Source organism: Taudactylus pleione, unplaced genomic scaffold (assembly GCF_031769625.1).
Source record: "Taudactylus pleione unplaced genomic scaffold, aTauple2 ptg000198l, whole genome shotgun sequence".
Classification (NCBI taxonomy): domain Eukaryota; kingdom Metazoa; phylum Chordata; class Amphibia; order Anura; family Myobatrachidae; genus Taudactylus; species Taudactylus pleione.
The window spans coordinates 9,358,201-9,371,609 of record NW_028284600.1 but is presented as its reverse complement, the minus strand read 5'-3'; the positions used below and the strand labels follow the sequence as shown (position 1 = coordinate 9,371,609).

The following is a 13,409-nucleotide window of genomic DNA, read 5'->3' as shown; positions in this document are numbered from 1 at the left end:
CCCCCAAAAGTAATGTCCCCTGTAGTAGTGCCCCAATAGTAATTCCCACAATAGTAATGCCCCCAATAGTAATGCCCCCAATAATAATGTCCCAGTAGTAATGAACCATGTAGCAGTGCCCCCAAATGTAATGCCCCAGTAGTAATCCTCCCTGTAGTAATTATCCCTGTAGTAGTGCCCCTAGTATTAGTTCCCCCAATAGTAATGCCCACAATAGTAATGCTGCCTGTAGTAATGCCCACTGTAGTAGTGCCCCCTGTAGTAGTGCCACCGACATGAAATAAACACAATACTTACCTTAAGCCTCGCTCCTGCGTCCACGGGTGTCCGACACGATGCTCCTCGGAACTATGAGACATACGTCATGACAGCTTTCCCATAGTGCACACTGCAGAAGCCGGAGCTCAGGAGTGAACTCCAGTCTCCGGCTGCTGCTGGCACTGTGGGGAAGGAGCCAGGCGCCCGCTGGTAACAAAATCTCAGTGGGCGGCCGGCAAATGGAGCCTCCCGGTGGCGCCCGGCAGAGGTGGGCCAGAGGAGGTGGAACTGGTGATGGAACACAGATCTGCCCCGTTCTGGCTCACTTTAACCTCTGTACCCCTACTCTCGCCACCCCTGCCAGTATACTCCTTACACAATTGATAGCACCAACTCTCAGACATGGAAGAGCAATATTGTCCCAAATGAAGCATCTGTAACTTCTCTTTTCTTTGCCTAGGAGCACAAGGGCCCTGAAATCTCCTTTATGTATACAAGTACTAACCAATTAGCATCCACAATTGGCTAAATAGCATACTTTGCATAAAAACTTGAGATGAGCTGTTCGGTTTGGGCTAGGATCTTCCCACCACAGGTGTCCATGAAAGATGATGTTTTGCCTTTTTCTGACAGTCGAACTTGATGGGAAGATCTGAGCCAAAACACCTACACCATACTGTATGAAACCATATGAACATAAAATTGAAAACCATCATACTATGATATATTCTCCTAAAAATAATTAATTTCTTAAATCTCGTGGAAATAGCTTTTATTTCCTGTTACATATTTCAGTGGAGTGTCTAGAGCAGCCGCTTATTGCCCACCCCTAGTCTAGAGCCATTTATATCTCCCCACGTCACTTATTTAAGATCCATCAATAATGACTTTCTGTACATTTCAGTGTATTCTGGGGCCAATGAAACAATGCCACTTCACTCTCTAAACTGTATTTATCTGACGTATCTTGTTTGGATCAGTTGCATGGCAACTGCCGGTCACACATCCAAATTCATATCTGTGTCCATTGTACCAAAACATGTCAATGTTTCTCTAACTGCATCTCCCCAGATATGGGCACAACCAATGAAATCATCCAAGGAAATCGGTGCCTGTAGGTTAATTGCTTTCAATGATATCATCTTATTATTTTATAGCTAATACTCTATTTCTTGTATATAGTGATTCTCATAATTCAACAACTAATCCTAACACTTCATATTACATTTCTAATTCACTTTATTTAAATCTATTGTGTGGCAAAATTGGTGACCACATTGATGATGGCATCTAACTGTGTAATTGTGGTCATACAGTAGTAATCATAGCATGTACATGTGCCACTACTCATAGTTAGATACAGGCTCGACCAACAGAATCATCTACGATATTATCCAAACATTCTGAGATATGGATGATTGCTTTTAATAACATCCTATTATTAATAATAAATAACCCATACTACATCATATGTACTTGGTGATTATCATAAATCCTGAAATAATACTAGTTGCTAGATGCAATGAATTATTATTCCATATACATTGTTCTACTGATCATGGGAAACCTTTCCTGGTTCCCTAGACATATATTGGGATAACTCCATTGTTTGATAACCACATGCTGTTTCAGCTTCTTTGCCTGTCAAAATTAAATAATTACAAAACCCTCCCTTTCATGTTATACAAGCTCAGCCTACTCAGCATGGGGACCGCTGCTCTAGGGGGGCCTCCGCACATAAATTGTGATTGTACAGGCAATACTCTCAATATACAGTGCTAACATGTACTGTACATGTGCACAAGTAAATACATGCACTTTCAGTGTCACAAGGGCGTTCACATGGGATGTAGTTGGCATCCCTGTGGTCGAAATCCCAGCACCAGAATCCCAACAACTAGCATCCCGATATTAAGTAGTAGGGTTAGGAGGAGATTTAGGGTTAGGGTAAGGCTGTGGGGGTAGTGTTAGGGTTAGGTTGCGGGGTGGGAGGGTTAGGGTCAGGCTATGGGAAAGGTAGGTTAGGGGTTGGGGGAGGGTTAGGGTTAGGACACTTACCTGTTTGTGTCGGGATTCTGACCGCCGGCATCCGAACCGCCGGGATCCCCTACTCTACCCTTTTACATGTGTCGCAGTCATTGTTAAATATAAACATATAATGCTCCCAATGGTAAATAAATAATTCATGACACTATCAATGTCAGTAGATCAAGAAAAAAAATCATAGTGCCCCCAGCCTACTTACTACTGTGCCTGGGTAGCCAGTCAGGAGCAATGTCTCACATTGCAGAATGATAAAATACTGTATTGTATATTTAGTCATAGTAGTAGACATATACAATCCAATAAATTTGTGCTGTCTGAACATGATCAAACTTTTAGTTGTTTTATCTCTATCAATCATCCCTAACTACATGTTTATGCCTTTTTTTTGCTTAGTTTAATGTCCATTTGGTACAGCTCAATTTATTTTATTTATATATTAATTTTGTATAACAGTAAATAACCATAGCTGTCATAATTAGAGATGAGCGGTTTGGAGTCCTTGGAATCCGAACCCGCCCAAACATCAGGAATCCAAGTCAATCTGAGCTGTTTACTCATCTTTTCCAGCCTGACTCGGATTCCACTCGATTCATGTGTGTCCAGTCCATGCAGGAATAGAGCTGTGACATGAAAAAATAAATTAAATAATTGTACTGCTTGGTGCGCTTTGTTCACGTACATATATAAGGCAAGCCCTATGTCTCAAGTCCACGCTGGAATAGAGCTGCAACATCAAATAAATAAATTAAATAATTGTATTGTTTGTACTGTTTGGTGCACTTTGTTCACATGCATATATAAGCCCTGTGGCTCCAGTCCAAGCAGGAATAGAGCTGCAACATCAATAAAATACATTCAATAATTGTAGTGTTTGTACTGTTTGGTGCACTTTGTTCACATGCATATATAAGCCACACAGTGATCTGCAAATTGAAAAATGGATAACGTTCAGTTTAGAGAAGAGCAACCAAATGCTGCAGCTTCTGCCACCAGTCATGATGATGATGATGCTAGTCTTTCAACGTCATCTACTAAAGCCGATGCTCAATGACATAGAGGGTCTAAGTCAGGGCATCTAAAATCAAAAAACAAATATAGAGTGCTAAAGAAAAAAACACATCTAATAAAGAGAAAGAATGGTGCAGAAAAACATAAAATTGGCAACATGCAATACACCACACGCAGACTTAGACCTTGACCTTTATTATGAGTGGTGGTTCTGAGTGTAGAAAAGGTGTAAAAAAATGAAAACCACTAAGGCAGTAGAACTGTATGTTCAGAAACAGAAATGTCACAAATCCTTGAGGAGAGTCTAAGTGTGTCTGCAAGTGCGATGTGTGAGTGTAACAATTTGGTAGCGTGCCTTATTAAATACCCGTTGTCCAGTTGTCTCTCTTCCTCCAGGTCGCCAGCCACATGCCTGGACTTCTGCTCCCTGGCAACACCTTCTGTTGCTAGGAGACTAGGACACCGGGTTACAGCACGTGATACTGGATGATGTGTCCTCTTCACCTGTGGATTACCATTAATCACCTACCCTGTTAGTCTATTGGTTCAATTCCTTTCTGAAGCCTGCAAGTTCATTGCCAACTTTCCAGCTATAGCATTTCTGACGTCTGCTTCTGGTTCCTGCCAGTTGTGTATGTGCCCACCTGTGCCTCTTTCAGCCTGTGCTTCGGAGATTCTCAGCTAATACTCTCATTCCATCATTTAGAGTTCTGTTTTTCTGTGAGCTGCCATATTCTCTGGGTCTTTGTCACCATGACCCTCAAGGCTGCATCTCGGCTCTCAAAGCCGCACCTCGGCTCTCAAGCCACATCACGGCCCTCAAGGCCGCATCTCTGCTGGAACCTCTATCAGCTCTCCAGCTGCATCTCGGCTCTCAAGCCGCACCTCAGCTCTCAAAGCCACACCTCGGCCCTCAAAGACGCATCTCAGCCTTTACTCCCATCAGCTTTCCAAGGCACATCCTGGCTCTTAAAGCCACATTTTGGCCCTCAAGGCCGCATTGTTGTTGGAGCATCTATTGGCTCTCCAGCTGTACACACGGCTCTCAAAGCCACACCTCAGCCTTCTAGGCTGCTACTCAGCCAGGATATCCATCCATCAGCTCTTAAGGCCACACTCTGTCAACTCCTCCTTGTATATCTCACCCTCTTCTGTAATTCTACAGTTGAATAACATCTTGTGGCCCTAGGATAACGGTGTAAGACAAGTTAAGTCCAGGTGAACATCTAAGTACCGGTGAACATGTCCAGTTCTAAGGTAACAGCGGGTGGCTGCTATTGGTGAAGACCTCATCTGAGTGAGTCTAGAGGTCTTAGACGGTGAGTCCTAGGAGACCGTAACAATGAGCTTGACCTTTCTTATACTGTTGTACTTGGAGAGAAGCCACCTTCCACCATTTCTGTTCTCTGCAAATGTGGGGATGAGCAGCACAAATGTAGCAGAGGACATAGAAATTGAGGATGCCACCAAGGAAGTGCACAAGGGTGTGGGGGATATTTGTGTAGCTGACGCTGGCACTAATGAGGATGTTGAGGATGAGGATGTTTGTATAAGTCAGGCAACAGTGTAAGCAGCTATTGGCCATGATAAGAGGAAGGTCATTGTCATGCCTGGGCATAGGAACAACAAATGCACCTCTTATGTATGGAATTATTTTTACCCAAATCCTAACAACATTTGTCAAGCCATCTGTAGTGTTTGTAAAACTACAGTGAGTAGAGGTAGGGGTATTAACCATCTAGGAACCTCATCCCTGTTACATCATTTGCAGCTAACTCAACTCATTAAAAAAATTTTTGACAAAACCAGAAATTGGTGCTAAATAAATAACAACAAGCAGTCCAGCATCAGCTAGCTCCTTTCTCTCAAGTGCAACTAGATACTAGCTCCTGCAAACTCTACCGACAATACCTTCATCCTCAATATCCACAGTAATGATCGGAGGTCATTGTTAGTCCTGATCCAGTTTGTTAAGTCTAGGTGACTTCTCCCCTATCAACCAGGAATCCTCAAAAGAATCCTTCAGCAATAGGCCTGCTGCTGTTGGATCTTCATCCCAGAAGGGGACCAGGAAGAAGACTATTGTTTTAAAAATAACAACTGACTGTGTAAAAATCCTTTGTAAGGGGAAACAAGTATGACAGCTCTCACCCAGTCGCACAGTGGATCACTGATGTCTCTAAGGCTATGCTGGTATTATATCTGCATCCAATATCCACAATTAATGCAGTGGGTTTCACATAGTTAATTGAGGTCCTATGTCCCCGGTACCAAATTCCATCTCATTTCCATTTTACTCAAAAAGCCATTCCTCGGCTGTACCAGATGTTAAAAAAAACCTAACTAGTGGGCCACAAAATTCCAATATACCCACTGTCCACCTAACCACAGATATGTGGACAACCTGTTTTGGGCAAACTAAAGACTACATGAACGTAACAGCCCACTGGATGGGTGATTCATCTTCAGCAGCTGAAGCAGTATCTAACAAACAACGCATGCTCATTCAGAGGCAGGCTACTCTGTGTATCACCTGCTTCACTAAGAGACATACCACTGACATCTTAGAAAAACTAAGGTATGTCATAGCAAAATGGCTAACCCCACTTGGATTCTCCTCAGGATTTGTGACTTCTGACAATGCCACCATTATTGTGAGAGCATTACAGCTGGATGAAGTCCAATACATCCCATGTTTTGCTCACACAATCAACTTGGCGATACAGGTTTTTTTTTTAAATGACAGGGGCATACAGGAGATGCTGTCTGTGGCCCGAAAAATTTTGGGACATTTTCGCCATTCAGCCGCAGCATGCAGGAGATTGCAGCAACTGCAAGAGCAGTTGAATTTGCCATGCTACCAACTGAAGAAAGAAGTGGTAACCAAGTGGAATTCCACCCGTTATATGCTTCAGCGGATGGATGAACAGCAAAAAGCCATCCACAGCTAAACAACAAGCCATGACATTTGGAGAGGAGGGGGAGTGTTGCTTAGTCCAGCGCAGTGGAGAATGCTTTCCATCTTGTGCAAGGTGCTCAAACCGTTCTAAGTAGCCACCTGTGAAGTGAGTTCAGACACTCCTAGCTTGAGTCAGGTGATTCCCCTAATTAGGCTTTTGGAAAATCAGCTTAAGAAATTTGGACTTGTAGATCAAGTCTTTTGTTTGCTTCGATCCAGGATCCAAGAGTTTCCAATATCTTGAAATCGGATCATTACATATTGATGACTGTGCTTGATCCCAGGTTTAAGTCATATATCATATCTTTCTTTCCAACTGACCCAGACCCTAAGAGATGCATAACAATATCTCCTCCGTAAGTTTCTCCGGCAGCTGGCATGAAAAAACTCAGCTTTTCCAAAAGACCCAGTGGTGATGCAGAGGAGTCAATTTGTGACATCTAGTTGGGTTTAAAAGAATTCGCAAAAAAAGTCTTTGTGCAGACTGGCTTTGCATTACCTAAGCTGCCCACCCTCCAGCGTGTACTCAGAAAGAGTTTTCAGCACAGCCGGGAACCTTATCAGTGATAGGCGTAGGAGGCTATTGCCTTAAAATGTGGAAAAGATGATGTTCATCAAAATGAACTGGAAATTTGATGAGGACGACCATTACTGCCAATTACGTAAAAAAAATACAGAGGTACCTGTACTGGTGTATTCCAGCGGGGATGGATTATTATTGCATGAGTATGATCTACATACTGATTAGGGGGAGGAATCAGATGAGGAGAATGACCTCATACAACTGTAGAGAAGATTAAAATGTCCAGAAATTTTTACGGCCACAGACAGCATTTCCTGCATGACTCTTTGATTTAAAAAATATTCGGAACCACTAAAGAGTTCAACTGGGGCAAGGACTGATGTGAATGATTAAAATATTTCCCCTCGTCCCTCATAAATTTGCTTTGGAATCCAAAACTTATTTAAATTTACTCTGAATCACCCCTTAATTTTCCCTGCCTACAACATGCTCTATCTCCCTCAGGCCTCTTGATTAATGAAAACATTTGTTTTCTGATGTGCCATGTTGGAAGGTGAACTGCCACGTGTTTGTGCCGCTCATTGCTGTTGCTTAGTTTAGTCAGCCAGCTATCTCAAAGCAACCTTTTGCCCTAAACTGGATGTAAATAATATTGTGAGTTGTGAGGCGGTCAAAATTGACTGGAAATGAGTGGAAAATAATGTTATTGAGGCTAATAATACTATAGAAACAAAAAAAGGCTCAAAAAGTGTGATTTTTAGCTTTTTTGTCAATTTTTAAAAAAAAATCAAAACCAGTCACTGCGTTTTGGCAAAACCAGACAATGAATTAGAACCAAAACCAGCAAATCTCTATTCATAATAATTACTTTATTGCACTTCACTGTACTGCAGCTTGTTCACAGTCATGATTATGACCTCTTTCCCTTTCTAGCTTGGTCAAAGTTCTATCAATCTCTCCTTCCAAGTCGAGCAGGATATTGAAGTTAAGGACCTGAAACCAGCCACAGTGAAAGTGTATGATTACTATGAGACAGGTAATGTCACTCTTTTTAAAATTGAGAGACACACAAGGCTAGAGGTAGGGTAGCCAGTCGGTGGTTTATCATTGATATTCTGAAGAACAAAAAACATTCATTAGAATAGTATTGTTATTCGAACACACTTGTATCCGCTACTGTACATACACATTAGCAGTATGTACCAGGTCTGTGGTGGGGGCTGCTGCAATGAGATTCCCTAAGAGGCTGAAAAGGGGCTATCAGAAAATACCAAAATGTGCTCTCTCAGCCTCTCAGAGAATCTCAGGACAGCCCCAAATGGCTGCAGGAGAGATGGGAAAAGTAGCTTGTTGGTTGGGAAAGATATACTGTATCTTTATGGCAGATTCAATGCACTCGATATATACAGTATGAATTGCAACAACTAATGTATCATATCAAATGGAATATCGAAAATTTTTATATACTGAATATCAATGCTCAACTTTAGCTAGACGAGAGGAGATCTGTTGCTTTGATCCTCTGGTTGTTTAAATACTCTACCCACATAGGTGGGAATTCTTTTAGATGCGATAAAGCGAAAACGTAAGTTCGGTGAAGTTTTCACACACTTGTTTTGGAGAGATATTTTTGCGTTTTTGTCTATGCACGCTCCCCTTCTCCGCACTGTCCTATTACAAAAGACTCGATGCGGAAAACTTTTTGGGAAGTAACTTGCGAAAAGCACAGGTGAATTTGAGGAAACCTGTCTGTACCCCATAAAAGGCAAACTGACATAGGAAATCAATATAAAAGTTTATTAGTGGCCCTAAAAACAGTATTTTGAGTTATTTTGTCAAATGGCTGTTTAATGCATTTTTGAGTAACAGTGGAAAAATTATAATAAGCATTTTTATTTTGCCAAAATTAATGCTGCAGTTAAATTAAGGGTGAAATGGATGCAAGTATATTTTTGAGTCAAAAAAGTGCTAATTTAAAAATTGTTAAAAATACACCTGGTGCAGCCACCTGCTATGTTTAAAACACATGTCCCATCCACGCAGCCCCCAAAAATACCAGACCCAATACTTTAAAACCATTTTCCAACACTTTTAATTTTTTCACTCCTAAAATGACATGTTATTATTAGTCAAATTAAGCTAATTAAAAAATTATCTTTGCCTAATTTGACATTAGGTGGGTGTCCAAAGGGTTCTGAACCAAGTCCTGAAATTTTCAACCAAAAACAGGGATTTTGAACAACTTTTCACCTGCTCTAAGATAGTGAAAACTTTAAGAGGGGTATTCAATATGAAACGTTAACTTCACTGCCGAAGTTAACGTTATATATCGGAGTTTTTTTCAGCGTTAAGTCTGCTGCGCGCTCCCGCTTAACCCCGTATTCAATATAAAATTAACGAAAACGGGAAACTCCGAAGTTGGATTTGCGTAAAGTTACGAATTTTTCCTTCAAATAATTGTAAGACCCCCCCAAAGTTGTAAAAACATGGGGGAACACTATGGGTACCCCCGTTTTAGCCTTTAATTGAAAGTCGGGGATTTAAATAGCCACAGCAGGTGTTTTTTTCCCGACATTGAAGAAGTGATGCAGAAGAGCACTTAGGTTATTTTTTTCGGTTTTTTAAGTGGTCCCATCAAATTTGGGGTACATGAAAATGGGTACTAGCATATTTTGATGTCCCTAAAGTAAGTTTTTAAAAATTCTGCATTTGTGCACCTGCCGCTATAATTCTATTCTTCAAAACACCTCCCGCATACATGCAGAATAGCCCTGAACCTATTTCCCTATTGTTTAACAATTTTTTCCCTTTTTTTTTTTGCACCCCAATTTTTAAATTAATTTTTTGGGGTGTCCCTATATTTTTTTTTTACTTTTTTTGACACAGTTCTTTTTTAAATGTCAATCTCAGGGGTGCAGGCTATTTTTTTTAAGCCTGCACCCCTAAACCCCAATTCTGCACTTTTTTTCGACACCTATTCAATGGTGAAAAGTTATCACCGTTTTTTATCAAAGACTTGTCAAAACTGCGATAAGTCTTTGAAATTGAATAGGGCGTAAAAGTAAAACCTGCGATAATGACGTCATAATTGCGATATTAACGCAAAAACGATGTTGTCGCACCCATATTGAATACCCCTGTTAGTCGTTTTTTGTCTATGGAGAATTTGCATGTGCAAAAACTTCGGCAATAAGATTGCACGATATGTATTTTTGTGCAAAAAGTTTGCACCTTTGAAAAATATTCGCAAAAACCCGACTTTTTGCTGCTAATTGGATCCAGCCCATAGTGCAATAAATAAAGCAATAAAAATGACCTGTGAAATTAGAAAACCATCCTGTCAAGTATGTGATCTGATGAATATGGTTTCTTTACTACACTGAAGTGTTACTGTAGATATTTTAAAGATAGGAACAAGGAATCAATTTAAGTTTAATTGCTCTTTAACAAAGTACTCAGATATAGTTACTGGGGCAGCCCCAACACAGCAAACTTGGCCAAATACATCTTATAATTACTAATATAATCTTTTCTCTCATCTTGCAGATGAATATGCAATTGCAGAATACAACTCTCCTTGCAGCATCGGTAAATTAATTGTTATTACAGATTTTAATACATCTCCACTACTGTATACTAGTTCCCATTTATTTGCAGTCTTTATTGTCCATCTACATTTCTGAACAGATGGGCCTTTATTATTTATTTTATGACTGTATTGTTGCCTTAATTCCCAAAATAGTTTCTGCAAGTATTTCTCCAGAGAAGACAGACTGCAAAGGTGGGAGTCTGCTCACTTGCATGTATGCTCATAATGTGTAAAGCTGGGTACACACTAAACGATGTGTACCCAGCGATGCAACCCATGACCCCAGCGTTGACGTGCCGTCATATCAGGCGGTCCCTACACACTGGGCGATCTGGTGCCTGACCGTCCGATATGCCGGCCCCCGCTGTATAGCGCTGCATGGGATCATCAGCCACATCGCCTGATCTTCCTGCATGTACAAAAGAATCAGGCGATGTGGCTGATGACCGCACGGGAGCGCGCGCTATGTGATGTAGTACATACACACTGCACGATATTGACGATTTGTAATTCCAATGCGTCGGAATCGGTCAAATCGTTAGCAATATTGTGTAGTGTGCAGGGGCCTGCCCATAACTACTGTCTGAGTGGGTTCTGTCCCCCAGTGGCCCCGCACCCTGTATCCCCGCACCCTCTGTCGTCCTCTGTAAATCCTACCCCCTTCGACTCAGGCTGACACCTAGTGTTCTCAAGGTGAGCGTGGGTCCAGGTGAGCGGGTGCTAAAGTGTATAATATAAGACTGGATAGTAACAAGAATGTGGATGGAGAGGCGCAGGCAGTAAGGACACACCTGGGAGCGATCTGAAAATATCCCTTTCTTGCACAAGCTGCTGTGTAGACGGCAGCTTGTAAACACTATCGGTGGCTGAGGATGGTGGACAGTAACCATGAAATTCCAAAAATAAATAATTTTTGGAATTTGAGGAATGGCATAATTTCTACATCCCCATACTAAAGTATAGGGTGGTTAAAATTAAAGCAGCAGGACTGTGACCAGGAGATCTCAGTGATATCTCCTGCATTACTAGGATATATGAATAGCTGTGAATCTTAAAAATTATATAAATAAGTAATAAGGAGGATAAAAACCTTACTTTAGGAATGATAAATAATCCACTTAGGGGCCTATTCATCATAACTGAAACAATGATGGAGGTAATTAGGTTTAGAACTCGCATGGAGTTCTATCTAATTACCAGAGGAATTACAACCCCCACCTCCCCCCTCCGCTCACCTCCCCTCCCCCCCCCCCGACTTACCTGCCCGCTGCAGCCGCCTCCAGCTCCGTCTGTTGTTCTGACACTGTGTTCTCCAGGCAGAAGACAGTAAAGTTTAGAAACAACTTTTTTTTTTCCTTTCTAAACTTTACTGTGTTCTGTCCGGAGAGCACGTGTCAGAGCAGCCACCGGAGTCAGAGGAGAGACCAGGGAGCGCCGGAGGGAGCGCCGGAGGGAGCGGAGGAGGACCTGCCCACACTGACACAGGTAAGTGTCACCTGCTATACACAACCTCACAGTGGTGGATAGTAACTCCATCAAATTCCGAAAATACATAATTTTGAGAATTTGATGAATAGCCTAATTGCTACATCCCCATACTAATGTACTAATGTATGGGGAGTATGGAAATTAACGCAGGCGGACTTAACCAGGAGATATCAGTGATATCTCCTGTGTTAAGTATCTTCATGAATACTAAAATAACGGTAATTAAGGAAAACGTCCTTAAAAACTTTATTTTAGTGTTGATGAATAGGCCCCATGATGCTTTAATACTGTAAAATTTTTATTGAGTAATTTTAGTAGCAATAAGGCTATACAATGATATACACAGTGCTACACCCAATATTTTCTCTTTATATAATTTGCAGTGGTTTTCCAATTGATTCTCTCTAAATACATTTCTAAAAATAAATACTCCTCTCTGATTTTGTTTTGATTTCCAGATAATACAGGAAATTCAAGATAAGGATTGAAGGTGCCCAAGTGTTGTAAATGAGAAGTGTGTCTGGAAATTGCACAGTGACATAAATGCCATAAATGTGACAATATACCGTACAATATACAGCATCAGTAAAAATTTAACTGACCGCGTGTGTCTGGTTTACTAGTTCCTTCACTGACTACCACCAGCAAGAGACAGCTTCCTAATATACTCATTTTCTGTGATCTAATTAGTATAATGACTGACACAACATGTAAATATAAACTGACTTGCTATTAAAAACATTTTATTTACACATTAAGAACAAATAATCAACTATAAGTACACAAAAGGTGCGTACACATTGGGTGATGTTACTGAGCGATTGCACGATTACGACATCGTAATCGTGCATTCACTCAGTAATCATGCACTATAATGTCGGAAACGACCAGCGATGCACGCCCCCGCTGGTCGTTTCTGACATCTATCATTGCCTGAACATGCCGGTCAATCTGCCGATAACGACAGATTGCCCATGTTCAGGAATGATGGAGTGTGCCTGCACTGAACAACATATCGTTCAGTGTAGGCACTACAGGGGATCAAGAACGACTGTACGATTACGATGTCGTAATAGTACTGTCTTTCCTAATCGCCCAGTGTGTACGCACCTAAACAGTTTAAGAACAAAATTAATAACAATGTTGTTAAAAGAAAAAATAAATTGATTCATAATGGTTTTCTTTTATTATTAGTGTATTAACATCAGAACCCTGACAGAGCCCTCCCTTGTTTAATCTGATCCTCTTCTTTTTAAAACAGACCCCGAATTTGACTTCCCCCTTCTCCCTCATTAAATATCATATCCCAGATCTGATGTCCCTTCCTAATTAATAATCATATACTGGATCTGAATTCATCCCAAACATCTTGCTAAAATCAATCCCTGTGGTTGTAGTTCTTTTCTTTATTTCCCCTGTACGGTATTTAATATCAAGTTCTGCCATGGTTGGTTTAATATAGGTTTACGTGTTATTAAGAGTTATTTCAATCTTTGTATAATATTTTTGAAAATGTTGAAATAATATTTTATTAAAAA

At 40.8% G+C, this 13,409-nt stretch overlaps 1 protein-coding gene across 1 annotated transcript in view; it reads left to right on the top strand.

The window, feature by feature from the left end:
- LOC148518849 (alpha-2-macroglobulin-like) overlaps window positions 1–12,352 on the top strand; it is a 177,233-nt gene extending 164,881 nt beyond the window's left edge. The window contains exons 34-36 of the mRNA XM_088476972.1: window positions 7,728–7,830; window positions 10,341–10,382; window positions 12,330–12,352. Of these exons, the coding sequence (XP_088333098.1) occupies window positions 7,728–7,830; window positions 10,341–10,382; window positions 12,330–12,352 (168 nt within the window). The remainder of the gene's footprint in view (window positions 1–7,727; window positions 7,831–10,340; window positions 10,383–12,329) is intronic.
- The last annotated feature ends 1,057 nt before the right edge of the window (window positions 12,353–13,409 follow it).